The 25,456-nt window shown below is 33.9% G+C and overlaps 2 protein-coding genes and 1 long non-coding RNA gene across 5 annotated transcripts in view; 2 read left to right on the top strand and 1 right to left on the bottom strand.

The window, feature by feature from the left end:
* The window catches only part of LOC119644651 (arginase-1), a 50,569-nt gene extending 45,791 nt beyond the window's left edge, over positions 1-4,778 (top strand). For both annotated transcript variants that reach the window (XM_038044307.1, XM_038044306.1), the window contains exons 4-5: positions 2,553-2,652; positions 4,293-4,778. In XM_038044307.1, coding sequence (XP_037900235.1) covers positions 2,553-2,652; positions 4,293-4,667 — 475 coding nt within the window. In that variant the 3' untranslated portion in view covers positions 4,668-4,778. The remainder of the gene's footprint in view (positions 1-2,552; positions 2,653-4,292) is intronic.
* On the bottom strand, positions 4,724-6,796 carry LOC119644650 (endoplasmic reticulum-Golgi intermediate compartment protein 2). Of its 2 annotated transcripts, XM_038044305.1 has the most exons (6): positions 6,769-6,796; positions 6,558-6,693; positions 5,687-6,135; positions 5,324-5,621; positions 5,114-5,263; positions 4,724-5,045 (listed from the first exon to the last, which is right to left on the bottom strand). In XM_038044305.1, the coding sequence occupies exons 2-6, from the start codon at positions 6,676-6,678 to the stop codon at positions 4,807-4,809; spliced, it is 1,257 nt and encodes a 418-aa protein (XP_037900233.1). In that variant the 5' UTR covers positions 6,679-6,693; positions 6,769-6,796; the 3' UTR covers positions 4,724-4,806. The 2 variants fall into 2 exon arrangements, with proteins under 2 accessions (XP_037900233.1, XP_037900232.1); XM_038044304.1 differs by lacking the exon at positions 6,769-6,796 and having other exon boundaries at positions 6,558-6,751.
* A 1,515-nt stretch (positions 6,797-8,311) lies between these two features.
* The window catches only part of LOC119633332, a 25,157-nt gene continuing 8,012 nt past the window's right edge, over positions 8,312-25,456 (top strand). Inside the window, exons 1-7 of the long non-coding RNA XR_005246868.1 lie at positions 8,312-8,360; positions 8,495-8,591; positions 8,747-8,851; positions 8,928-9,043; positions 9,251-9,393; positions 9,601-9,890; positions 10,122-10,303. This is a non-coding gene — a long non-coding RNA (uncharacterized LOC119633332). The remainder of the gene's footprint in view (positions 8,361-8,494; positions 8,592-8,746; positions 8,852-8,927; positions 9,044-9,250; positions 9,394-9,600; positions 9,891-10,121; positions 10,304-25,456) is intronic.

Here is a 25,456-nt window from a genome sequence, read left to right as displayed (position 1 = left end):
TATATATATATATATAAAACGATTTGGAAAATGATTCTGAATTGAGCTTTGCGTACTTACGCATAAATTAAAAACTAATGCATAATGATAATCGTTCCAGAATTAAATCTTACATTGGATATCTCGTATAATGGATGAGGACTATGTATATTAAAACTTGCATTTATGCTTTTAGATTATAATGTAAATTGAAATATTGAAAATGGCCGTGATTCACACACTTATAAACAGAATACAGAAATATTTTAAGGAGAAGAAGACTGTGTAGAATGAATACAATAATGTAATCTTGTTAATATTATTTATTACCTACATAAATAAATAACACTTCTTTCACATACGTAAAACGAATACGTTTAGCTTGCAATTATTAACACCTGGTCAAGTCATTTTCTGAAAAGGTAGTTCGAACAAAAACAAAAAAAATATATTCAAAAAAATCAATTTATATTGAAAACACTTGAATGGCTTTTTTTTTTTTGTTTTTTTCTCATTTGTTGTTAATTTTAATACAGAAATAAGAATTAAGGGAGCAAATTAAGCTTTTCTCAAACCAGCAAATTTAACCCTTAATAAAAATGCAAATGAAAAGCTAAAAATTTTAGCGAAAGAAAAAACAAAAACAAATGAGCAAGTTGTATTCGTCTTGAGTCGAATCTCGGATACCGATCACTATCTTAATCTTTTACTCGTTAATTGTTATAATTCCCATTTTCAATTGAGTTCACATAGAAGAGATGACTGATTAGAAGCATTTTTTTTCTATATATATTTTTTTTTTTTTGTTTTTACCGTGGACTGGTAAGTTATTGTTAGTAATATATTTTGCTAGCATAGCATTCTAAAAATATTTGAATCAATTTCTTGCAACTAGTGCGAGAAGATCTATAATATAATAAATAAACGGACAAACGAGTACTGCTTACGTCACTCTGAATTTAATATATACTAGTAATTATAGCTCTATCTAGCGTCCTTGACGCGTATTCGTGGCTTTTGCAAAAGCAATGACTAAATTAATCTAACGTCTTTAAATGGCAGCGGACAAAAAAAAAAAAAAAAATAAAGAAAAAAAAGAAAAAAAAATGTGAAGCCCACAACAAATTAAAAAGACGTACAAAACAAGAGATAAAACCGAAATCAGAAATCGAAATTACACACCTTTGCGCTCAATTATAATGTCTGTAGAGGTGAATGTTAAGTTATTGTTGTTGTTGTTATTGTTGTTGTTTTTGTTATTATATTTGTAATAGTGGGCAAGCCGCTCTAACTAGCATACTAAAAGGAAATCACCCCTTCTTTTTAATGTAATAAATGTCTGCTGATCCTATCTATATAACTAAAGCACGCTCATGGTTTTATTTATTTATTTTTTTTTATATTTTTAAAAGAAAAATAAAGAAATCGTTGTACGGTTTCGCTTTACTGGCGATCGGTATGACACATGTTTCTTTTACACGCCTTTCAAGGTATATTTTTTTTTTAATTGCTTAACTATTTACACCCTACACCGCTTATAGTACAGGTTATATTAAGTTAGTGCGAACGTGTAATACTCAAAAGGGCTTAAGGGCTGGTTGAGCAGAAAGATTTCATGCAAAAAAAAAAAAAAAAAGAAAAAGCACTCAGTAACATTCGGTAACGTAATTCCCTCAATGCAAGGATCGAACAAATGGTATAATCGAAAATGTGGTAAAATTGCACCCGTCAGCCTGATAATCATACCAACCTGTCACCTGTCACGGTTGAAAAAGTCTTTCAATTTCGATTGCTCAGGGATTTTCAGCACCGCAAATCCAATAATTTAATCTTTTTTTTAATCTGCCTACGTACATGGAAATAATTATGATCTGATTCAAGAATTCCGTAGCAACCGCAATTAGCGAATGTATCTTAATTTTGTTGAAATCTCTACATTGTTACGTTCATAACTTATTTATTTAGTTATTCATAATGTTAGATTAATATACGGTTACATTATGATATTAGTTTTTATACCCTACACCACCATATTAAGTTTGTCCCGTTGTATGCAACACCCAGAAAAACTTGAAATTAAATCACTTTCTACTATACCGATCGATACAGAGTCATTTTCTCAATCGTTCTAAGTTTACGTATCCGTCTCTCCGTCTTGTTTTCTTTTTTTTAGCCCGCAATTTTTGTGATATTTTGATGAAATTTGGTACACTGACACGTTTCGATCTATGAATAAAGAATCTATCATAAATGATGTGGGTTAGATCACTTTATGCCATATTTTGAAAAGTCTATAGATCGATAATTATCGGCTGATGTAAGATGCTCACTTCATATATATATATATATATATATATATATATACTATACAGATAAAATCTATATATTGTATCTTCCCTTTTGATCATGTTTACACATGTTGCATTATTATGCAAACAACAAAAGTGAAATAAATAGATGCGTTCAGACTAAAAGATCGATGTATATATAAGATTTGCATAATTATTCTCTCAAAGAATTTATTATATAAAAAAAAATTCTTCAAGTTTTTTCTCGTATGTTTTTAATTCCAGTTTGCCTGCTGATCAATTGGTTTACATTGGTCTACGGGACATTGATCCTTTCGAAGACTACATACTTAATAAGCTGAATATTAAAGCATTCTCCATGGATGTAAGTATGAAAAGTAAAACTTTATTTCCTGTAATTTATCCTACGATTTCAGTTACCATTCATTTTTATTCATGCTAAGTGGATGCATGCATGCATGCATGCATATGTTTCTGCTGTGAAGCTTCGTAGGTCGTTATATATGGAAAGCAATCGCCCTTCCTTGAATTATTTACGGATATAAGCAAGCGAACGCAAGAAAAAAAAAGCACATACATGCATGCGTATATATATATATATATATATTACATGTATTTACATTACACTTTATGATCAGCAACCAAATTTACAATATATCTGTAACAAAATACTTTCATGCCTAGCTATGCGAGGAGATGGCATTTAGGGGTTGTTTGCGTTTGCTTTATACATTTTTATGCGGGGTTTCGGGTTTATGCCTTTTTTCCTTTTCCTTTTCCTTCTTTTAAGCAGGATATACTTATGATCAATATACGCGTTATATGCATGTCACTCGAAATGCATTTTTGTTTGCCTTGTCTGTTTAGATCTGTTCTTTGTCTTCTCTTTATGGTCTCGCTACATTTAATTCATTGTCCTATTTTAATTTATGTTCACTGTTTCACTGCTCCACTATTCATAATTTCTCTGTTGTATTGCAAATGCTTTCCATAATGACTTTCACTTAGTAAATCAATAATTTTAAAAAAATTGACTTAAAACCATTTTCGAATTAAGGGTATAATAACGATCAATTTTCTATATATATATATATATATATATATATATATATTCGTAAAAATATTTCATACACATATCTTTACAAGTTACCAGCAAATTTTGCCTGACAATTTTGAACAGCATGCAGCGAATATGTCCGATTGTCATGGGTAGAGGAAATCTGTCCAACACTTTCGACCCTTTAAGGCATCGACGGTAACGTAAGTCGTCCCGAGGCGACGTTCTTTTTTTTGTCAATCGTAAATAATTTATAATGAGACCAACAGATAACTCTAAAGCGAAACTAAATCATAAGATTATAGAAGATTTCGTAAAAAAAATTGAAAGTTAAGAGTGCAAAATTTAATTAAACTTCAATATTAAAATGGAAATGAGAACATTTTCAAGTGCAATCTTTGGAATCAAGCTGAAATGAAACTTGCTTCATCTCAGTAATGGAGGAATGTACAAAGTCACGCAATTAAATTGTCTCAAAATCGCACACTAGTTCTGGCTATACATACTGTATGCTACCTTTGACTCATATTGCCTTACAGAAGAATTGGAAATGAATAATTTGTCATCTGAAAGATGATAAAAGTCCATCGGTCAGCGAACAATTTCTCCATTGTGCGGCTACAATTCGTTTGGATTGCAATTTCACGATTGCAATGAATAAGGGAAGCTATTGCAAACGGCTTCCCCAATACGCAAACTGCTCTTTCTTGTCTTAATGCTCATAAATTATAGCTTCATTCAAGAATGTATTAAAATAATATCTGAATTAATTAAAAACGATTTGTCGTCCGTTTAATGTCGATAATTGCAAAGAATTCTTCTTCTTCTTCTTTCTTGTTTTTCTGTTATTCAGCAAACCAACTAACCAAAAGTTCACTGAGATATGTTAAAAAATACCTTTCAATATCAAAAAATATTTATTTATTCATTATTTCATTCTTTTTCAGGCTATTGATCGATTTGGTATATCGAAAATAATGGAAATGTCATTAGATGCCCTGAAACCTTATAATAAGATTCATTTGAGTTTTGATATAGATGCCTTGGATATGTACGTTGCACCAAGTACTGGTACACCTGTACGCGGTGGCCTAACATTAACTGAGGGGCTATATATAACAGATGCTCTCAGGGTCACAGGCCGATTACAAGGCATAGATGTAGCAGAATTCAATCCCGCGCTGGGAACAGGAGATGATTTGGAAAGCACCCTCAATGCAACAATGCGAATAATTCGAAAAGCTTGTGCTGATCGAGAAGGAAAACTTACAGGAATTAAAGAAAATGTCATAAATTTATCAAAAGAACTAAATGAAAAGTAAATAAAAAGGTATATTTTAACAACAAACAAAAAGCCTTTTATGGATAATTGAAAGGACACAGTCAATTAGGGAAGCTTGTGTAAAATTCGAATTTAGAAAAAGTTTTGTCTTAATGAAAATAAATTTGTCGCGGATCATTTTATAAAACGAGTGGATTATGCAAAGTGGTTATAACTGCGTGCTGCTGCTGATCGATGACTGACATATTGTTCGCGGCACTTAGCAGATCATTTGTCAACACAAGCTGGCCAGATCTTTGCGCAGGTTTCATCAGGGAGCTTTCACCATTCGGGAGACTAGAAGTTTTTTGTAACAACTGTGGAGCTAGGATTTTAATAATATTTCTTCGTAGAGTCAGCAAAAATGCATTTAAAATACCTAACAAAACAATAAAGTTTTAAATAAAACAAAAACTTCATAGTAATATGATGGCAAGCACAACTCACCCGATAAAACAACTATACCCGATATAATGGAACTTAAACGTATAATAAATTGCAACATATTATCACGATCGGTACGTACAATAATTTTTAAAGCTGACCAATCATATTTAAAGTAAATGCCTGGTGAACCATATGAATTGCGATCGCTATCTATAAATGAAAAAATTTTGAAAATAAACCGCAGACAACTGTGGAAACATTTTAAATTACCCAATACTCTGACATTTTCTGTGACCGAATACTGATAAGTGCTAATAGTCGTAAAAGTTTTATGTATTTCGGTGGGTACTATATTTAGAAAATATTGTACAATAGTACCCTCTTCGGAAACAAAAGTTTCATCACCTTCCAAAGGTTGAACGATACGTCGCGCATATTGTCCAAAACTTAAACGATTAATGCGATGTGTAAAATTGGCCGCAACATGGCGAAAACCAATCATTAAGTGCTCACCAAGCAAGTCTACCACCGGTTGTGTACCGCCCACTAAATGCAAAACGCCGGCCACCTGAATATTGCAACAGTAGTACACGAAAATGAGATATTCAAGCTTAATCGTTAATACAAGTTAACCTTATTTATTCCTAACGTCCCATGTAAACGACAAGCATCGTATTGCTCTTCACTTAAAGGCTTCTCATCTTCTTCTGTCGCCGTTTCATCCACTTCTGGGCTTTGTATAATGTATTTGAAGAGCAAGTCGGCAACGGAATGATATTCCTCACGTAAAAAGTGATTTTCATGTTGTACTCTTTCGAACTCAGTGCGTTCATGAGGTGTTAAATGCCACCACACCCCTTGACGACGCAAAGCACCGTACGCGAACACATCCTGCTGCGTTTCATCCATTAAATCTACACCAGATAAAGAATTGCAGGGCATGGCTACGGTGATATCAACATGCATTTGTACCTTTTCTTTATCAATGTCCGGTTCAAACTGATAGACCAATCCTGCGTCCTGATAGTACTTGACTTCACGATAGATCAGATAAATGATTAATAGACGACTGATAAGGGACACTGCGGAAAAAAAAGTTAATGTAAAAATAAATAAAAGCGAGAGCAAACAGAATAAGATAACATTGTGATCGTAAAATCACTTCATTATTTTTGGAAACTAATTCATCTGAATGCAGACATGTTTTGAAAAAGCATCCTTTGAAATAATATTTTCATTTCGCTAAACGATTTACTTATTGTGAGAAAAGCCCTGCATTTCTTGCGGTTTTAAGGCAGATAACAGAAATTTAATTTTTGCGAATTGCAATTTCATTTAAAGTATTAATCAGTAAAAGCATCACATATAATAAATTTGATAGCAACTACACAGTTCTTTCAAATATTAAAAGTATTCACACTTAAAAATTACATCGTAGTATGATTAGTTTCCTAACTCTGCCTTTCGCGTTGATTTTACTCTTTCTACCAACGCTTGTACTTACAAGTGCCACCAATTTCCGTAGATTCTGTATATTTTTCTGGTACTTTCTTAAATGCATCCAAATTTTTGGCTAATTCGATTAGATTATTTTTGTCGCCACGATAACGTAAAGTTGCAGTCATTTTTCAAGAAGAAAACTATTTACAAAGATTTCAAAAATAAACAGTAATTATTAAAACAATATGAAATGCAGCTGTTTTTTCCACACGTACTAACTCAATAGAGTAGCCTAAATTTAGAAAAAAACAATTGTGGAAACATAATCCATAATGTCAAGTAAGACCTAATTGTAACCTTAGAGAAAAATTTATGGTTGTCGCGCTACCGCTTTCGCAGGGATGCTGTAAAAGAGGAACAAATTGGGAACTTTTGTCGAAGGCTTTGCAAACAAGTTCTTGTAGATTTTAATAACATAATATAATTTTAGGCGTTTTCAATCCACAGCGATTGCTTTAAGTTTTCTGAAATACTTTGCTGGTATTGTTATTGTAAACCTATTTTTACTTTCATCGAAAACTAAAGTAATCGCTGTTTATACGAATTCTGAAAGGGAAGCAAGTTTCTTGTCGCTAAAAATTGTACAAGATAATATATTCAACTCTGACACTCGACTGGTTTGTAACGCATAAAATTATGACGGCTTTGCGTAACTGTTTTATTATCAACAAAAAAAAACAAATGAATTTGTGAAAACTAGCTCGCATTAAAAGTTAAATATATCATCCGTGGATTCTAAGTACGAAGTGAATTTTAGAGAACTAAGTTGTGCTTTTACTTAAAATAAAAACAAATATAGGTAACAATTAGAGAATTAGGTCATATATTTGAGATAATGAATGTAATTGGAAAACAATTAAATTCTCTTCAACGTAATATCCTGACGAAAGTGTATTTTTACGACTTTTTATGGATAAAACGAAATTCTAATTGAATAATAATATATGAGGAGGTTATTAAGAGTGCGTTAAAGAATAGGAAAATAAATATATATAGTGTTAATTTATGAAAATATTAAAAAATTGCAAGACTGCAAAAAAAAATTGGTTTTTGTTAAATGGCGAGTGTTCAAGTTAAAGAGTGTAATTTTTGAACAAAACAAAACGCTCTTTTTATTAGTAAAAAATGTTTAAAATAACTTATCGAAAAGTATTTCTTTAGAGAATGTACTTTTAAACCTATTTTCAAATGATATTTTAATTTCAATGCATAAATGATAATTTTTCCTTTAACAAAAATCTAAAAATATAAACTAAAATGTTCAACGTTTAAACATCTATTATAAATATGTTCACTTAAATTGTACTCCAGTTTCAATTTCACTTCCTAACGCGTTCCCGTTTCATTTCATGTTCTAAACGTTCTCAAAGCGAAATATTTTGTTATCTGAAATATCATTTTCAGTTAACGTGGCGACCATTTTTGCCCGTTGAGAAATATTTAAAACATTTTAAATTTGACTTGTTAGGGAAGAAAAATAAATTTTGTTGATATAGAAAGTAAATATCTTACTCTATTTTTGCCCTTAATAAAAAATTTTGAACCGAATACGTTTTTTTCCAATTATGTTTTTGAATAAATTGTGAACTGAAAAGTTTGCAAACTACGAATTTAGATTATTTAATCCTAAAAGAGATTTATTTATTAACTCCTAGCTATTAACAACCCCGTTACTAAATTCTACCAAATGTTGTTTTATCGATTTTTTTCCGATTTGTATGCTTAGTCTTCAAGTAAGAATTTTCACGAAAATCTATCATTTGCTTTTGAAAAGCGGCAGGTTGAGGACGCTGGACGCAAAATTACGGTATTGTAGGAAGAAAGTTTTTTGCAATTTAAATATCATATCTTCAATACCTTGTGCGTTTATGAAGATACTAAGAAGTCGCATTTTTTCCTCTCTTTTTCTTGTTTTTACAAATTATGCATAAATTTATGCAGTGTAAATTCCCAAAGGTCGACATATTAATGTAACCGTATTTTTGGCATAACTCGTTTGGAAATAAAACGACGACCAAAATCGATGGCATTTTTAAAGGTAAGTCTAGTGAAAAAATACTAATAAATTATTAGTTACAAATAATTAAACTAAGCTAAACGTAAAGATGATGTCTTATCCTTCTCTCATTTCTACATCATTGCCTGCAAATCGTTGCTAATAAATATATTAACTTCTTTACATCAATTTTCAAGGACAAATTATAGCTGTCTTATCTGGCTTTTTGAACAAAACTTTTCTGGAAGAGAAGGTCGTGCCGATAAGGCAATATACGAAGGGACCTTTTTTTCCAAGCTTAAGTAAGTAAAAATGTCAATCATACATTACACAAAAAAGAGATAAGGTTAGGTTTTTTTTCGAATTTTTAATTTTCAGATGCTTATGGTCAGCATCCGCCTCTAGCTTTCCAAATCCATTGGAATGCTTTAGCATAGGTGTCTGGTATTTGCCTTGTGCCGCTACTGTAGAATACAGTTAAACTTCTGTTGGTGGTAAGTCTCTTTGCAGTCATTAAATAAATTAAAAAAATTTCTCTTAGGTACTGGAATTTTACCGTTTTTATGACATAAAACATGTGACTAAGTAAGAAACTAATAAGAGAAAGAAAGATTGATTTTTTTTCTTAGAAAGAGTACTTCACGAATTTGATGTCTTAAATTAAGGGAGAAAGTGATGCCAAGTTTCTTTTTTTCTTGCAGTAATTCAAAGGAAAATTTCTAGAAAAGGCGAGCCTTTACCAAAAAAAGCGACTGTCCTGCAAATCCATTGGAATGCTTTAGCATAGGTGTCTGGTATTTGCCTTGTGCCGCTACTGTAGAATAAAGTTAAACTTCTGTTGGTGGTAAGTCTCTTTGCAGTCATTACATAAATTAAAAAATTTCCGTTAGGTACTGGAATTTTACCGTTTTTATGACATAAAACATGTGACTAAGTAAGAAACTAATAAGAAAAAGAAAGATTGATTTTTTTTCCTTAGAAAGAGTACTTCATGAATTTGATGTCTTAAATTAAGAGAGAAAGTGATGCCAAGTTTCTTTTTTTCTTGCAGTAATTCAAAGGAAAATTTTTAGAAAAGGCGAGGCTTTACCAAAAAAAGCGACTGGTCAAGGAGTCGCCCTTCTATGTTCGGGGAAATGCGTATTTACCCTTTATCGTCATCATCTGATAACATCACAACTGTTACCTGCATTCTCCACTTTTTCTAATGTAACAGTCCAGAGAGATTGATGCTTATGTTCAGTATTCCTTTCAAATCCATTGGAATGTATTAATCGCATCATGCTTTAGAATAATCATCTGATGCTGTCAATATAGAATTCCCCTTGACTTGTGGTAGAGGTAAGTTTCTACGCAGTCATTAAATAAATTAAAAACAATTTGTTAGGTACCGGATTTTTGGAATATTTCTTTTGCGACATAAAACGTAATCAAATAAAGATTTAAAAAAAACGAGAAGGAAAGAAAGTTTTTTTTTTTTTTTTTTTTTTAATAAAAAAAACATATAAAGAATATGATGCATTTATTTCAGAAAGAATGTGATGTCGATGTTAACTTTTTTTTTTCTTACAGCCGTTTATTTCTGCCAGGAAATTTGAAAAGAAAATCTCAGTAAGAGATGGGCGCAATGAATCATAGCTGAAAAAAGGCGACTAGTCAAAAGGGTCACCATTCCATGTTCGCAATTTTAAAAACTTCTTTTTACCGTCCACCGTCATCGTCTGATAACATCACAACTGTTACGTAGTGTTCACGTATGTATTCGCCATTTTTTTTGTAATGTAACACTTCAAAGAGAATCTAGCACTAAGCCTAAATTTATCAGCTAAATCAAATACGTTTAAATAAGCGCAAAAGTACCGATTTTAAGCCAATGTTTATTGATTACAGTCTTTTAATGAAATTGAATGGTAAATCTTTTGTTGTTAATCAGTTATATGTGTTAGTAACTGTTCTGATTGACATAACTTGCATTTGTAATCTTTTTGAAGTAAGCTGTGGCGTCTTGATTGAATGGCCCACAGTAAAGAGTAGCGAGGATAGCTTTCGAAGCATTCGCCATACGATCTTCATATCGCTGAGATCGGTGGGAAATCTTTAGTCCAATTACCGTAAAGTGAGATTCCTTCAAGTCCGTATCTGCATTACAGTAATGTTGATATATTATTTTGTTAAATGTTGTGAAACTTTGATCTCCTCTGTACTTCAATTAATTGCCAATACAAATAGTTATCATCAGGATCATCAAATAAACATGGTTGCTCCACTGGATGCCTGAAAATTGCTCTTCCAACTGTTTTGAATAAAAGAATAACGAATTTGGTTTTTTCCAAAAAGTTTACTAAAAAAAAAACTTTACTAAAAGTTTCCTAAGATTTGACAATGTTATTTAAAGTACTTAAGATGTTCGACCATACTATAAAACCTTTGGTCAAAATGATTTGCAAAGCAAAAAACTGCAACCGAGTGTAGGGGTACATTATTCGTAGTTTGCGAATTTCTTTGTGTTAATGTTTTATGCAAAATAGGTGAGCAAGTGAAAGGAAAAGAATAACAAGTATTGTTTGATTGGTCAAATAGGTCTTAAAATACGACTTCAGTAATCTATTAGCAATATAAAAGCTAAATGTGAGTTAGGCAATCTTTGCTTCTATACAAAATACTTAATTATTTCCTTCAAGGAAGATCATTCTTTGGTAAACAAATCGATAAGGTTCATATCATTGCATTAGCGAACATTGGAAGAAAAGTCTTATTGGCCGTTTACGGATGTCGTAAGTTTCCATATTGGATCTGCAATTGCAACTTAAGGAATTCTTAATGTATTACCGTAGTTTTCGGGTTATAAGACGAATTTTTTTACAAAGAAAAATGGACTCCAATTTTTGTGTGCGTCTTATGGTTCGAAGATAATATTAAAATATTTTTTCAATAAATCGCCTCGTTGGGTAGTTTTGAGGTACGACAACAACAATAATTCAGATTCAGAAAGTGACAGTACCTAGTACGAATTATGTTAAAAATAAATACAAATTTTGATCCGAAAGTATCATTAAAATTAATTTTTCTAAAAATCATTTTATAAATGTGAAATGCATCTTATAGTCAATTAATTTTTACAATTAATTTTTCTAAAAATCATTTTCTAAATCTGAAATGCATCTTATAGTCCGAAAAATATAGTAATTATTTGTTTATATTTTCCAAATTCGTCCATCACTATGTCGGCTTATTCTTTATTCTTCTCTCCCGCAAAGCTAGATACTTCTTTGGCTTCCACCAATGATAATAATTTTTGCGACCTCAATTTAATAATGATACGTTTTGTTAGGCATACGTTTTTTGGTTATAAAGAACGAAACTTTATTGTCAAAGCATCGATAATAGAAGAAAAATACTTTTACTGCTTATATTTGTTGACTTCAAAACGTTTCAGAAATCGAGCGTGATATAGGTATGCAAAGAGATGTTTTCCTTAGATAAAATGTTGAGCTCCCCTTCTTCTGTAGTGTCTTTCTTTAAATTGAAAACAATGCATTGAATACAGTTCATGTCGCAGTTTCTTAATGTTTTCTTCAATTTTAGGAATGTAGTGTTCATTGTTTAGTTTGTTTGAGCTTGTTGTATTCTAAACAATACGTCATTTTTGTTTAACATTGTCACTGAGTAAAGGCTAACAGTTATCCATCCTCATGCATTATTTGCGGACTTGTGAGTTAGATCATAATTATATTCGAGTAAGAGCCAAATTCATCTTACAATTATTGCGCATGAATCCCTTTTTTCCAACCAACTATATAGATCCTTACGGTGATCTTCATGTTGTAACGAGTTTTCTTGGGCGGGGTATAACTCAGTCACTCCAAGGTTCGTTGCAAGAAATTTTGAATAAAAATCCGGACCTTCGGGGGGAATGGTGTACAATTTCCTTAGTTTATTATTCCCTTTTTACGGGAGAGAAGTACAGCGATGAGTAGAAGCTGGCTATGGCAAGGAAAGGAACCAGCGAGATGACCAGATGGCGGTTTGTCTTAGGTTGGTCACTCGTGTATAAGTGCACAAAAAAAAAAGGTGTCCTTCAGTCTTTCAGGGATGGCGACTAACAGCTAAGTCAGCACATCCCCTATCCGTAAGTCAAAATAATAAACAAAAAAAGGTTGACTTGTCAAGTTATCCGTCCTCACTTACCTTAGGCAGCTATGACATTGAATTGAAAGAGTCTGGGTGCTGCACTGCTCTTTTATAGCTGGGGTCTGGCTCGCTTGTTCCGTTCCAACGTGTTCTAGGCTGTGTACATTTGCCTGTGTTGTAGTGATGTTTTACTTATATGTATGCTTAATCTGAGGTCGGCTGCTATCGCAAAATCAGTTACGACTTACATGACCGATTTGTACATACTTAATACTATCTCATTACTTAACAGCTAATTTACTGCTGTGTTTGATGAAGTGCCTATTCATGCTGTTCTGTAGTTGTATGCCCACAAGTGTGGTTTTTTTTTCCTGTGTTCTTGTGTGTTTAAACATGCTTGGCATGTGTGATCGTGCCTTTGTACATTTTATGTATGCAGTTTCTGCCTTGTCGTATGTTCTTATTTTTCCTACCTACGTACTTACTCCTGTAAGTTTTGTATACCCTAAGGGTGCTATACATTGTGCGCATTTCACAACATAGAGATTTTTGCTGAAGTTTGTTCGTTTTGCATGTATAGATTTTCTACCTAAGTTCAGTTCTGTGTATTTTGTTTACACTAACGGTGCTATGCAAAGTTACTGCAGTTTATACACTTTGCGGGTGTTTGTGCTTTTTACAGCGTAGAGACTGTTGCGTAGTGTTACAGTCTATGCGTTTTGCATCTTTGTCCCTTATTTTCTACCTAAGTTCAGTTCTGTGTATTTTGTTTGCCCTAACGGTGCTATACATTTTGTCCCTTCTTTACATGGTTTTTCTGCTTGTTTTGTACATAGTCTATATTCGTGTGATACAAGTCTTGTGCCGGTATCGAGCTCATGCCTTCATACAGGATTTGGTTTCTAATGCTTTTATGAAACGTGGTTCTACTGCTCTTATACATGTTGCATAGTTTCGTTCTAGTGATTTCGTATATGTTGGGTTCTAATGCTATTGCCTATGGGTTTTAATACACGGGTATTCCTATGGTTTCACTAACATAGGCCTATTCAATGTGTGTTCATACTCTCTCTCTCTCTCTCTCTCTACGGGCCCTTTGGTTCTTGAACCTATGCTTTCTACATTTGAATTCTCATATACACTTGGGTTTACATTTGAGCTCTTATTGAGTACTTATTTGCATTTGAGTTCTTATTCACATTTGAATTCTAATTTCCCTTTGAGTTCTTCTCTTTAAATACTTGTTTACATTTGAATACTTATTTACCGCTGCATACTTATTTATATTTACATGCTGATTTACATTTGAAGACTTATTTACATTTGAGTAGTTATTTACATTTGCATACCTATTACTGCTGGAGAGAGTTGCTCATCTTTTATTTAACCCCCAAATGGACGTGCGCGGACAGAGCGGACTGGCTAGTTGCTTAATGTAGATGGTTGTCTTAGGCGAATGGACTTGTACTTCGTAAGGAAGCAGAGCGCTTCCTTACAATGTGAAGGTGACGAATTTTATGCCTTCGGAATTTTCGAAATATATTCACTATTCACGACCAGCAATAATTCGGTGGGAAGAGGAAGAGGTCAGTCTTCATGCTGTCGTTGGGGTGTACACAACCAACTTCAGCGTGTCACTCAATTGAAATAAAGATATGAAGAAAAGAGTCAAACATAACCTAGAAAGCAAAAAATTGAAAAAATTTAGTAAAAAGCATCATTATTTCATCATCACGTGAAATTATGAATATCAGCAATGGATTTCTATATAGTTACTGGACTATGGATCTAAATTTAAGTTAAAAGGTCCAATCCATATCAAATACAAACAAAAAAAAAAAAAAAAAAAAAAAAAAAGAGGAAGAGGTATGCTTTAGTATATATGCCATGGCAAGTCATTCGTAATGCGTCCGCAAATTAATTTTTTGTTTGCGTTTCATTTTCATCCAATAATGTTTGCAGGCCGCTATTATTATTATTTTTTTTTTTGTTATCTATCTATTTTTTTTGCCGCTATCAAATGTAAACAAACTTCGGATGCCTTTAGTAAATAAAGATTTTATTTGCTTACATTCATAAAAGAGACGTGCCGTTGCGTGACTGTGAACGAAAAAGAAAGGGACAGAGATAGTAAATGAAATTCATTCATCATTTGTTATCTATGTCTTAATTGACAATAATGGTATCACTTTCTTTATATTATAATATTCATTATTGTCACATTTTATTTCTACATGATTTTCTTTAGTGTTTCAAATATAGCATTAAACTGCACATTCCTTATTTTGCGTGATATTGTTGCTTAGCGTTTAGATTTCATTTGATGCTAACTCTATGAGATTGAGTCTCTTCTCGATGAGAATGAAAACGACATGTATTCAAATAAATGATGATAAATGATTTGATTGATTGAAAGCTAACAACGATGTAGACTTTATTGTATGATGAAAATAATCTGAAATCTGTGCTCACATTATATTTCCTTAGACAAAATAAGTTCTAATTACTTATATATTACTTATATATATTTCTTATACATAGATTGATATTAGACTGATATTTATGTGAATTTACATGTGATTTCGGGACTGTATGTACAAAATGTGCTACAGGCGTTTCCTTTTTTTTTTTCTTATTTTTTTCCTTTTCTTATATATATCTTCTTTCCAATTTTTCCTTTTCTCTATGTATAAACCTGAATTACCATAGGTTTGTGCGGGAGGAAGTTGACCGTGTGATAATCAGCAACGACAAAGCAAGACATGTAACGGACAACCCAGACTGACTACTTGGGGTCTGTGGGTAGACATCTCACATCTTCTCTAACCTAAGCTTTCATACGGAAACCAAATCTTTTTACGACAACATAAAGTAATGCTTGGTATTTCTCAAAAGTCTCTTATATACGACAAAAACTGCTAGCTTTCATTAAAGCCTGTAACACAAAAAGGATAGCGTTATTCATAATAATAAAATTCTGTTAATTAAGATCCCTAAATGTGAGCAGAGAATTATGAAAAGAGAACAAAGTCCGAAGTCCGTCTCTATAGCATAAGGGTAGGCCTTGGCAATAAAATTGGCTGCAGGAGAGAAGGAAGAAGAAGATCGAAGAGAGTAGTCAGAGTGTTCATTGTACTAAAGATAACTTCTTCATTTTTATATTGTTTTAACTTTAGTAATAAAATCAATTAACGAAATGAAGATTAGCTTGTAGATGGGAAAGAAGACTTTAAATTTTGTAAAATAATATCGAGTAGTAATAAAAAAGAAAAATCCACGATCTAGTGATACGGACTGTATCTCATAAAAGCGAATTTCATAACAATATCAATATGTTTTCTTCCAAATCATCCGCCTGAGTAGTCGACGGGGAGGAATCTCGACTAGCAAGTCAATGGTCGTGGGTTCGAATCTCAAGTAGAGTTTTTAATAAAAAGCCGATAGCCTTAGATGCTAGTGCTTTTAAGAGTTTAGTCTTAGAATTTATTTCTGTGGCGAAATTAATAATAATAATAATAATAATTTCTTCCAAATCAAATAAGCGAGTTCGAGAATTTCTTGTTTGTTTATTTCTTTACTTTTCCCTGTTTATCAACAATTTGTTGTTGACTTTGGGCAATGAAATTTTATAGAAGATTAAATATAAAACAAGTAAGGACATTATACTCGAGAAGAGCCGGCCGTTAAACACCCTATACAACATTTATATTTTGTTTCTAAATTTACCGTTACATGCAGTAAGATGCGAAAATAGACATAAATATTCTAAATTTTGTAGAGATCATGTTTGCATGAAATTACTACTATGGGTCAATTTTCATCACCACATATTCAACCTCCGGTTTTTGCTCTACAAAGGATTAATTTTCATGAAAATCTTCGTTTATGATATAATTTTCATCAGGAAGCACTGAAAAATGCTACTACTTAATCCCTTTTGCCGGGAGAGTTTGAGAATTAAAATGTTTTCCCTTATGGCGACATTTCGGAATAGGACTTTATATGGGGTATGATTGAAAAAGTGGACCGATGTGAACGATGTTCAACAGCGTTGAAGCACGTCAATATATAAATTTCATCAAAATACCTCAACAATTGCGGCCTATTTGTTCAACAAAATTTACATGGACACACATCGAACGGACAAGCGGGCGGACGGGATTAGACCAATTCAGATTACGATTCTGAATCCATCGGTATAATAAAAGGTGGATCCATCTTAAGTCCTTCTGCGTGGTGCATACGTCCGAACTAGCCACAAGTGCTGTAGAATCATTTACATTGCGCTGCAGTCCTTCAAATATTTTCGTTTATTTTGTCTTTAACTTTTTACAAACAGATTACTTGAATATTCGTTGATCTAGGAAAGATTTCATTAAATTTAAAGAATATTTCGCGAATGAAAGGGAACTATATCACAAATCTCTTACTGAACAGCCTTGAGGTACTTAAGATATATAGGAATGTGCAGCGGGTTGGTGAAGATATATCATATACGATGCCGTGTGATACGGAATAAATGTTAACAATTTATTATACATGAAATGGAACAAATAACTAAATGTTCAGTTCACAATTTGCATCGATTTAAACACTTACTCTTAGTCAAGTAAATGCCGCTTGCGAGAAAGTGATTTATGTGATGCTTTTGCACGCAAGCAATTAGATTTTAATTTATCCAACAGAGAAGAATTCAATTAAAATGATCGAAAAATATATTTTAACATATTGGTTATTTGGGGATGCTTTAACTTGCTACTAAATAAACATTCTGCCGCTTCTTCTTCTATTTTCACTTCCCTTATTAGAACGGATTCACTATGAATTTGTAGCAAGGGTTTATCGTGGGTTCCTGCCTGAAAGGCTTAACCCCACGGTGTCCCAAGCCACTTTAAGCGTACTACGCCCCCTGGCGAGTTAGACAATCCCCACAGAGTAGGGGCCTAAACAACACCAGAGTCCAGAACGGTTTATTGTGTATGGAACAATAAACCCCACTCTGGTCAGTGGTGAGGCCTAGCTGCAATCGACTGTTCCAGTTTGGCTAGGAACTTGCAACTACAGCCACCACGAGTACTCCCCGAAGGGCCGCACCCAAGCAGTCAGGACTCACAAATTGATCAACGCTTGCTTCCGCCATAAGGCTTCCACTACGCTGTTGATCAATTACCACCATTACCCGCAGGCATCCGTGACATATGTTCAAAAGTAAAATTAGGCAAAAGGGGAAAAAGCCTTTCCGTCAAATCCCTTTTTAATTTTTGCATGTATTAATTAATTCTCGAGAGGGTTTTTTTTTTATTAATCGGCCAAAGGGAAGGCCGTCCGTCAATTCCTTTTTGTATTATTATTATTCTTTGAGAAAAAATTATTTTATTTCGTTACGACTTTATGAACAAAGTCCATCATACACCCGCAGGCATACGTGGCTTTGTGAGGCGAGCCTCCTGACCCCCGTGGCTCCCAGTTTATTTTTCAAAGACTTAGGCATACTTTGGCGGTTGTTAAAAACAACCGTACTTGCTTCGGATTCACCATACTTCCCTGGTTGCCAACACCAATGAACTACTTTTCTTCGAGATATATAGGTCTCGGGTATTACACTGACATGGCAGGGGCGATCTACCATGCACTCGCTAGATAACTACCCTCAACGTACTTAAAAACTATTCATTCATATATTTCCTCGGTAGTAACCACCTATTGAGTGAAGAGCTCATCTTCCAGCCAACCCCTCCACCATCTTTTAGAAACTCGTCGCCGAGTTAGCAGCCCAAAACCTTAAACTCTTCTTAGCCGGCCGAAGCCGTTGCCCGGGGATCACCACTGGGAGGTGAGAGTTTCGGCACATCTACGCTACCCATTAAAGCATAGTTTATCTCCCCACTATGAATGTAAGACTTTTCTCTCACATTCTGTAATCAGCAGAGTTCTTCTGCACAGAAAACCAAATTTTCATCGAACTTTGAATAAACGAGGGCAAGGCCACTTTTAGAAAATTTATAAAAAAACGCACACATTGAACAAATGAATCCATTTCCATTGTTTGTTCTTATCTTACTTTTTGTTTTCAAAGATTAGCTATTTTGTTATATTCTTAATAAGGAGAGGAACCAAAACGAGTGCAATCCTAAGAACACCCCCAAAAAATGAGGTAAGATTGTTCTATATGAAAGAATAGCGTAAGCGGGAAGGATAATCTCTTGTTAAATTAGTGCGTTCGATAAGAGCTCTCACAATAGTAACTTGTGAAGAATTATACATATGTGCCTTCTGTAAAATGATGCTTATACTTTCCAATATATCCATTCGCGCAACGCGCAGACTAAGGGATAACAAACTTTTCGGAGTTCGTAATTTCAAATTTCATCAAAATATCTCAAAAATTGCGACCTGTAACTTGAACGCAAATTTACATGGACAGACATAATACGGACAGACGGATAGGCAGGTTTAGATCAACTCAGATTATCATATTGAATCGATTAGTGTGATGAAAGGGGGGTCTATCAGAAGAGCTACTGTGTGTTGCGTACGCCCGTACTAAATTAATATATCCCGTACCATAAATGGTGTAGGGTATAAAAAGCACATTGTTAGTTCTAATATATTCATATATTACCCAGGACGTATGTTATAACCAGAAGGGCTTAAGATAGACTTACCTTTCATCTTTCTCGTCAATTCGGAATCATTTTCTAAGTCGATCTAAACATGTCTGTTCGTCTGTCCTTCTGATGTCTGTCCACGACAGACACATCCCTTAACCGTTGTTTACAAGATATTCAGAAAGTCCTATTTCGCACGTATTCATCATACTTACCAGGTATCTTTTCATTTCCACATTTTAAATGTTTCTGCTCCATAAGTTTGCAAATGTGTTTTAAGTTTTGCATAATAACTTCAACACACGCTATATAGTGCGAGTGCCTCGACGACCCGTTGATGCGATGGTGCGCATACTAAGTTTACTTCTATTAAATGTTCTCGCAACAAATTATTAACAATTTTTAAGCAGTTCTTGCTCTATGGACAATGACTTGCCCCTTCGTCTATCTATTACGTTTTGAAATAAAGAAAACATTCTACTCTAAGGAATAAATTTTTTGGGGTCAGATCGCCTACTAACCAGTGGTTTCCATGCAAGCCATTTTTTTATGCAATGGACTCTTATTGGGATATATTCGTGATTGTAGGTGAGAAGCTAGTTATACCAGATAAATAGGCTCTCGTCTTCTTTACCTCGTCACGTTGGAATAAATAAGTGCAGCCTGTTCTCGATTATTATTCCGTGACTCGTTTTCGATTTGTTCGATTAAATTTTCTATCCATCAGTACTATTCCTTGGTTATGTCCTCTGATTGATATGGCAGCGCATTAACGAAGACATTCCCAATATCTCTGTTATGTCCTCTAGTTAATGCGGTAGCGCATCAGCGATCACACTGCACCTTTCTTCATAGTACTCAATAGTGTAGGGAAACTGCGGGTAGTTGTAACAAATATGAAGCTGGGGCTACTTTTATTACGTCTCACTAGACCATCTATTAGAACAAAAAAAAAAAAAAAAGAAGAAAACATAGTAGGAGATGCTTATGTCCTGTCCATTAACTAGTCGCATTGTTCGTTCGATTACTTTTTCTTTTCTATTAAAAAAAATATCAATTTTTAAAACAAAATTACAATTAAAGTTAACTTTTCCGCCCGGGCTCGATACTTTACACGTATCAACTCTATAGGATCTTTAATGGCATACAATAGCAGCATTCCAATTCCACATCACCGCACTGACAAGAGGCTTGCCTATGTTTACGTTTATGTCCGAAGACATTTCTATATGTGCGCTCATATATACATATTTTGCTTCTTTTTTTTTGTTTTTTTTTTGTAAAGTTCTTTCACCAATCACGTATCCAATATTACCAAATAAAGAAAACTAGAAGAATATTTCTTTGTGAAATAAATTTATTTCTCATAGAGATATCAAACTCACCATGCTTTATTACAATTTATCGTATTAAGTGTTTCTATTGTTTGTTTTTGTTTGTCTTTTCCTTTGTTAAAGAAAAGTTATCATGCCATGATATATATATGTATATATCGATAATTTTTATCGTAAATTATGCATTTCCTTTAATACAATTAAAGTGCCATAACATAATAATTATTGAACTTTAACACATGACGTTAGGATCTTACAACGAGCATATTTCACATAACATCTTGCATTGAAGACCTCAAGTTTGTCTACTTGCAATGGGTTTCTATCTAGAACTGTCCAGGAACTCTTTTTGCTCATTTTCTTGCTTTTCAGTCTGCTTTGATTTTTTTCTCAATATGTCGTATGTTTGTGGGTGTCTTCATCAGCATACGAATTGTACTATACAAGCACGCTTTCGAGTTTTCTCTTTTTACAATTCCTCTACTTAATTTGAAAATATTTTATTATGGAAAGAAGAAAATATTAACGGAATTCCGCTATTATATGCAATACTATAAACGCCTATCTTTAATTGGGGATTTTTTTCCAATCCTTTTTCACCAAAGATTTAGTTTTTTTGTTTGTTTCTGTAGTCTTTGCTCTTATGTCTTGGCTTACTGAATTTTAGGCCATACAACTCCTCCCAGTTTCACTATAACACGCCTTAGATATATGGACCTAACTTTCAGTTTCTAAACGTAGGGACGGGCGCTGTGACATTTCTTTTGACATGCTGTTAGAGTACTAGACTGCCGCTTCCTTTGCATATCGCTGGATCCGCGCTGTAACGTCCGCGTATATAAGTGTAAGCAGTCTCTGTCGATCTGCTTTTTCATTTGTTTTTCACAAGAGACCGATTTTATTTAATTTATACATCAATCATTTGCCCTCCGTGATTAAATTCAGCGAGATCTTAATGTATGCTGATGATGTGAAACTGTTTTTTTCCTTTTCCGCAATCGCAATCACATCATCTTCAAAGTGATTTGAATAATTTGGTTGCATGGTGTTCTTTCAATCTTCTGAAACTAAATCCAAATAAATGTAAGAAGCTTTCTTTCTCAAGAAGAAAGTCGTTCAGTACTCAATATATCATTGATTCGCACAAGTTGGAAAACGTCGATTCGTTCACAGATTTAGGCGTTCTATTTGATTATAGGTTACATAGGTTTCAATTTGCATATTGAGCTCTCGTTAAGCAAAGCTAGGTCTGCGCTTGGTTTTATAAAGAGGTGGTCCAGAGAGCTTGAGGATCCTTATATTATGAAAAGGCTTTACATGTGTTTCGTTAGACCTATACTTGAGTATGCGTCTGTTGTGTGGTCTCCTTCATGTAGGTGCTATGTAGATTCAATTGAATCTGTTCAAAAGCAATTCTTCCTGTTTGCGCTTAGGAATTTGGATTGGGACCCGATTGCCCCTCTTCCACCCTATGAAACTAGGTTGCTTCTGTTATCCTTACCGTCACTGGAGAAACGTAGATTTATTCTTGGGGTTTCCTTCGTAATCAAATTAATAAATGGTACAATTGACTCGCCCGCATTACTTCGTGAGATAGGCTAGGAATGTCCCTAACCGCTTCTCTAGGCACTTTATCTTGATAAAGCTTAGTCAATGCAAATATAATTATGAACTATTTAACCCGCTCAGAGTTGTTTGCAAGAACCTAAATGACGTCGTTGTCACAATTGCAATAAGAGATAACCACGGGAGTTATAACTTCTGAAGTAATATTTATTAATATATTATTGAACTTAAGTTTGCTATAAATGATATGAATTTTGACGTTTGGCATTAGAGGTTACCACCATTATCTAACAACGCTATCATTTTTACTCCGTCTAACTCAGTTTTAGCAAGTGGTCTATCATCATGCTCACGTGTGATAAAAGTAAATCTTATACACCTTCGAAACTGTTTACAGGTTCTCTGACGTTCCCTTAATTTCAATATATTTTTATATTTTCTGCTGGCAATTCTTCATTAAATAACTCACAACACTTCTGGTGGGTTTTGGTTAACTGTGTATTAGATTGTAACGGATGGTCTATAGCTGTGGTTTCGTTCGGGGCTGTCCAGCGGTACGCTGGAGCTGCATAACGAGATCATGAAGCGTTACACTACAATTCGAGTGAAGATAACAAGACTAAAAGCTTAAATGTAAGCTCTTATAGCTTAATAATCTTAGGTAGAATTAAATACAGATGATATATATAAATTTGATCGGCAATTACCTTCACGTTCGCCAAGGGTAAGATAATGGTGGGACTTTTTTGTAAAATTTCTAAACACCATTCTTTACTCGTGCAGTTTTTTGTTCTTTTCCATATTTCAATGGCGTTTTGCTTTTCTTTTTCTTCATATCTGAGACAACTTTTCACTTCAGATGTTCCTTCCTAACTCATCTCCCAAAAAAATCATTTGTTCAAAATCGATCTCTTTGCATAACGGTAAGCCGCTATTCTTGCTAAATGTGATATCGAATAACAGCATGCCGCTATTACGATGTTACTAGCCAAAGCAGACCGACAGAACCCTAGCTTACGTTTGTACGCACACGTTACAAACTATTAGTAAGTTTCCGAGTGTGAATCCGCCTGGCAAGATTTCTCGGATTTCTCCGTCAGTTTGACATTTTCCGTTTACTAAAATTGACAGTAACTCTCATTTTTCCACAAGTAAAACAGACTATATTGTGGAAGCTACACCTGCAGTGATGTGAATTAAGGTCAACAAACACGCCAGTGTTATCAGCTTTAAACTATTTATAAAGGAGTTTCGGGACACGTTTTCATTTAATTTTTTTGGATTCTCTTCGGACGAATTAACACGTGAAAGTACATCGGGAACGATATTCTGACTGGCTTTGCCAACACAAGTTTTAGAATTAAAAGCCTTGAGTGTTAGTGACCATGTTGCTAATCTAGAGCCCAAATCCGTTTGAGACATATAGCATTTCAAATATGCGTGATCTGTAACTATCGTGACTCCATGCCCTTCGACATAAGCCCTACGCTTTTCAACAATAAGAATTGCAGTTAGGCACTCCTCTTCGGTAACTGAATAGTTACTTTCGGGTTTATTTAACTTTTTAGACAGAAATGCGATAGAAACTTCGTCACAATCGGCATTTAACTGAACCGGAACGCTTCCAATACAATGTGTGGCCTGCGTCACAATGTATGACAAATGGCTTCGTAAAGTCTGGACTATGTAAAACGGGTATAGAATTCGAATAATTGTTTTAAATTTTCAAAACACCTGTTCAGCTGCATTGTTCCACACAAATTCCTTTTTGTTCCTTGTCTGATTGGTTAATAAAGTGTGCTAATAGTTGCATAATTTTCGACGAATTTCCTATATCAGCTAGACGTACCGAGAAAAGAGAGTCGAGCTTTGGTCTCCGACTAGAAGAGTCGCGTTTCCAGTCGTCGACGCGAGTTGTAGTTTTCGAGGCATAGTAGTAGTAATAAAATTTATAATAAAAGAATTGGAAAATAAAGCTTCCTGTAGAAATATAAGTTTCTTGTGCGTTTCCATCACCCTGGGCCGCTGCGCTGCCCCAGCCTTCAGGAAAGGGACGGAAACCACAGTCCAATAATCTCGACATTGTTTGTGGCGCATTGTTGATATGTTGTTGTACGTTGATACGACGAACGTCCCGGTAAAGCTGTCTTGGCTCTAGCATAGTTCTGGGTAACTATACGATCCGCTAAGTATACTATCTATGTGTGAGAAGAGTATGCATCTTTAACGATAACTGCATTCACCTTTCTACTATCTAGGTCGCTTTTTCCCGGGCTTAGGTACTAAAACGCAAGACGTTCTCTACGCACTATTTAAAGCCTCTATGACATACTCATTCTCAATATTCGGTCAACGTCTTCATACGTCAGATTTTCAGTTGCAGGTGAAGCTGGATAATGTCTTTGCTTAATTGGCCTGGAATTTCCAAACTCAATCGTATGACTGCGAATATTTGTTCTTCTCAGACATTCCTTAGCAAATGATGGCAATGTTCCAATAACGCTTTGTAGTTACTGCATTTGTGAACCGTTTAACTCAAACGTTTATTGTACATCATTGTATATATGTATCAGTTTTTCCCTTAAATCAAAGTTGTTTACCCAACTAACCCAATTTTACTGCACTGATGAATACTAAGAAAGTTCAAAAAAGTCTTAGTCTAATGTGAATTATACTGGAAGTTTGGCGTCGTCCCACATTTTCCGCTCATTCGAAGCAAGTGACTAATTGCTCTTTACCTATATTGGCGCTTCTCTCGTCTGCCTTGCATTATAAACTTCTGTCTCATAATGTAAGCACAATTTTCTTACAGGAATTTCTTTTATTGCCCGCTGCACATTTTTTATTTAACTATTTTTCTTTCATTTATTATATAAACGTGCATGCGTGTATCAGCGATCATTACATTTTTTATTCAGTCACTTTTCGGTTTAATACAGTTTATTGAATCCGTATACATATTTATGTAACTTAATTATAGAACTTAGGTGTATTTGATTAATTGAACACAATTGCCCTGGCTTCATTTAGCTTTTCTCTTTTTTTTTTTGTTTATTTCATTTTTGCCCCATTTGGACATATTTTAATCTTGATCAATTTTAAGAAAAAGAAACTTTACTTTTTCTTTCAATTTTAAGAGGAAAAAGCCTTACTTCTGATTTCAATCTTAAAAGAAAAAAATTTTTGTTTTTCTTTCAATCTTAAGAGAAAAAAAACTTTGCTTTTTCTTTCAATTTTAAGAGGAAAAGCTTTTTTTCTGATTTCAATT

This window comes from Glossina fuscipes, unplaced genomic scaffold, assembly GCF_014805625.2.
Source record: "Glossina fuscipes isolate IAEA_lab_2018 unplaced genomic scaffold, Yale_Gfus_2 0, whole genome shotgun sequence".
Lineage (NCBI taxonomy): Eukaryota > Metazoa > Arthropoda > Insecta > Diptera > Glossinidae > Glossina > Glossina fuscipes.
This window is presented reverse-complemented; position numbering and strand designations above follow the sequence as displayed.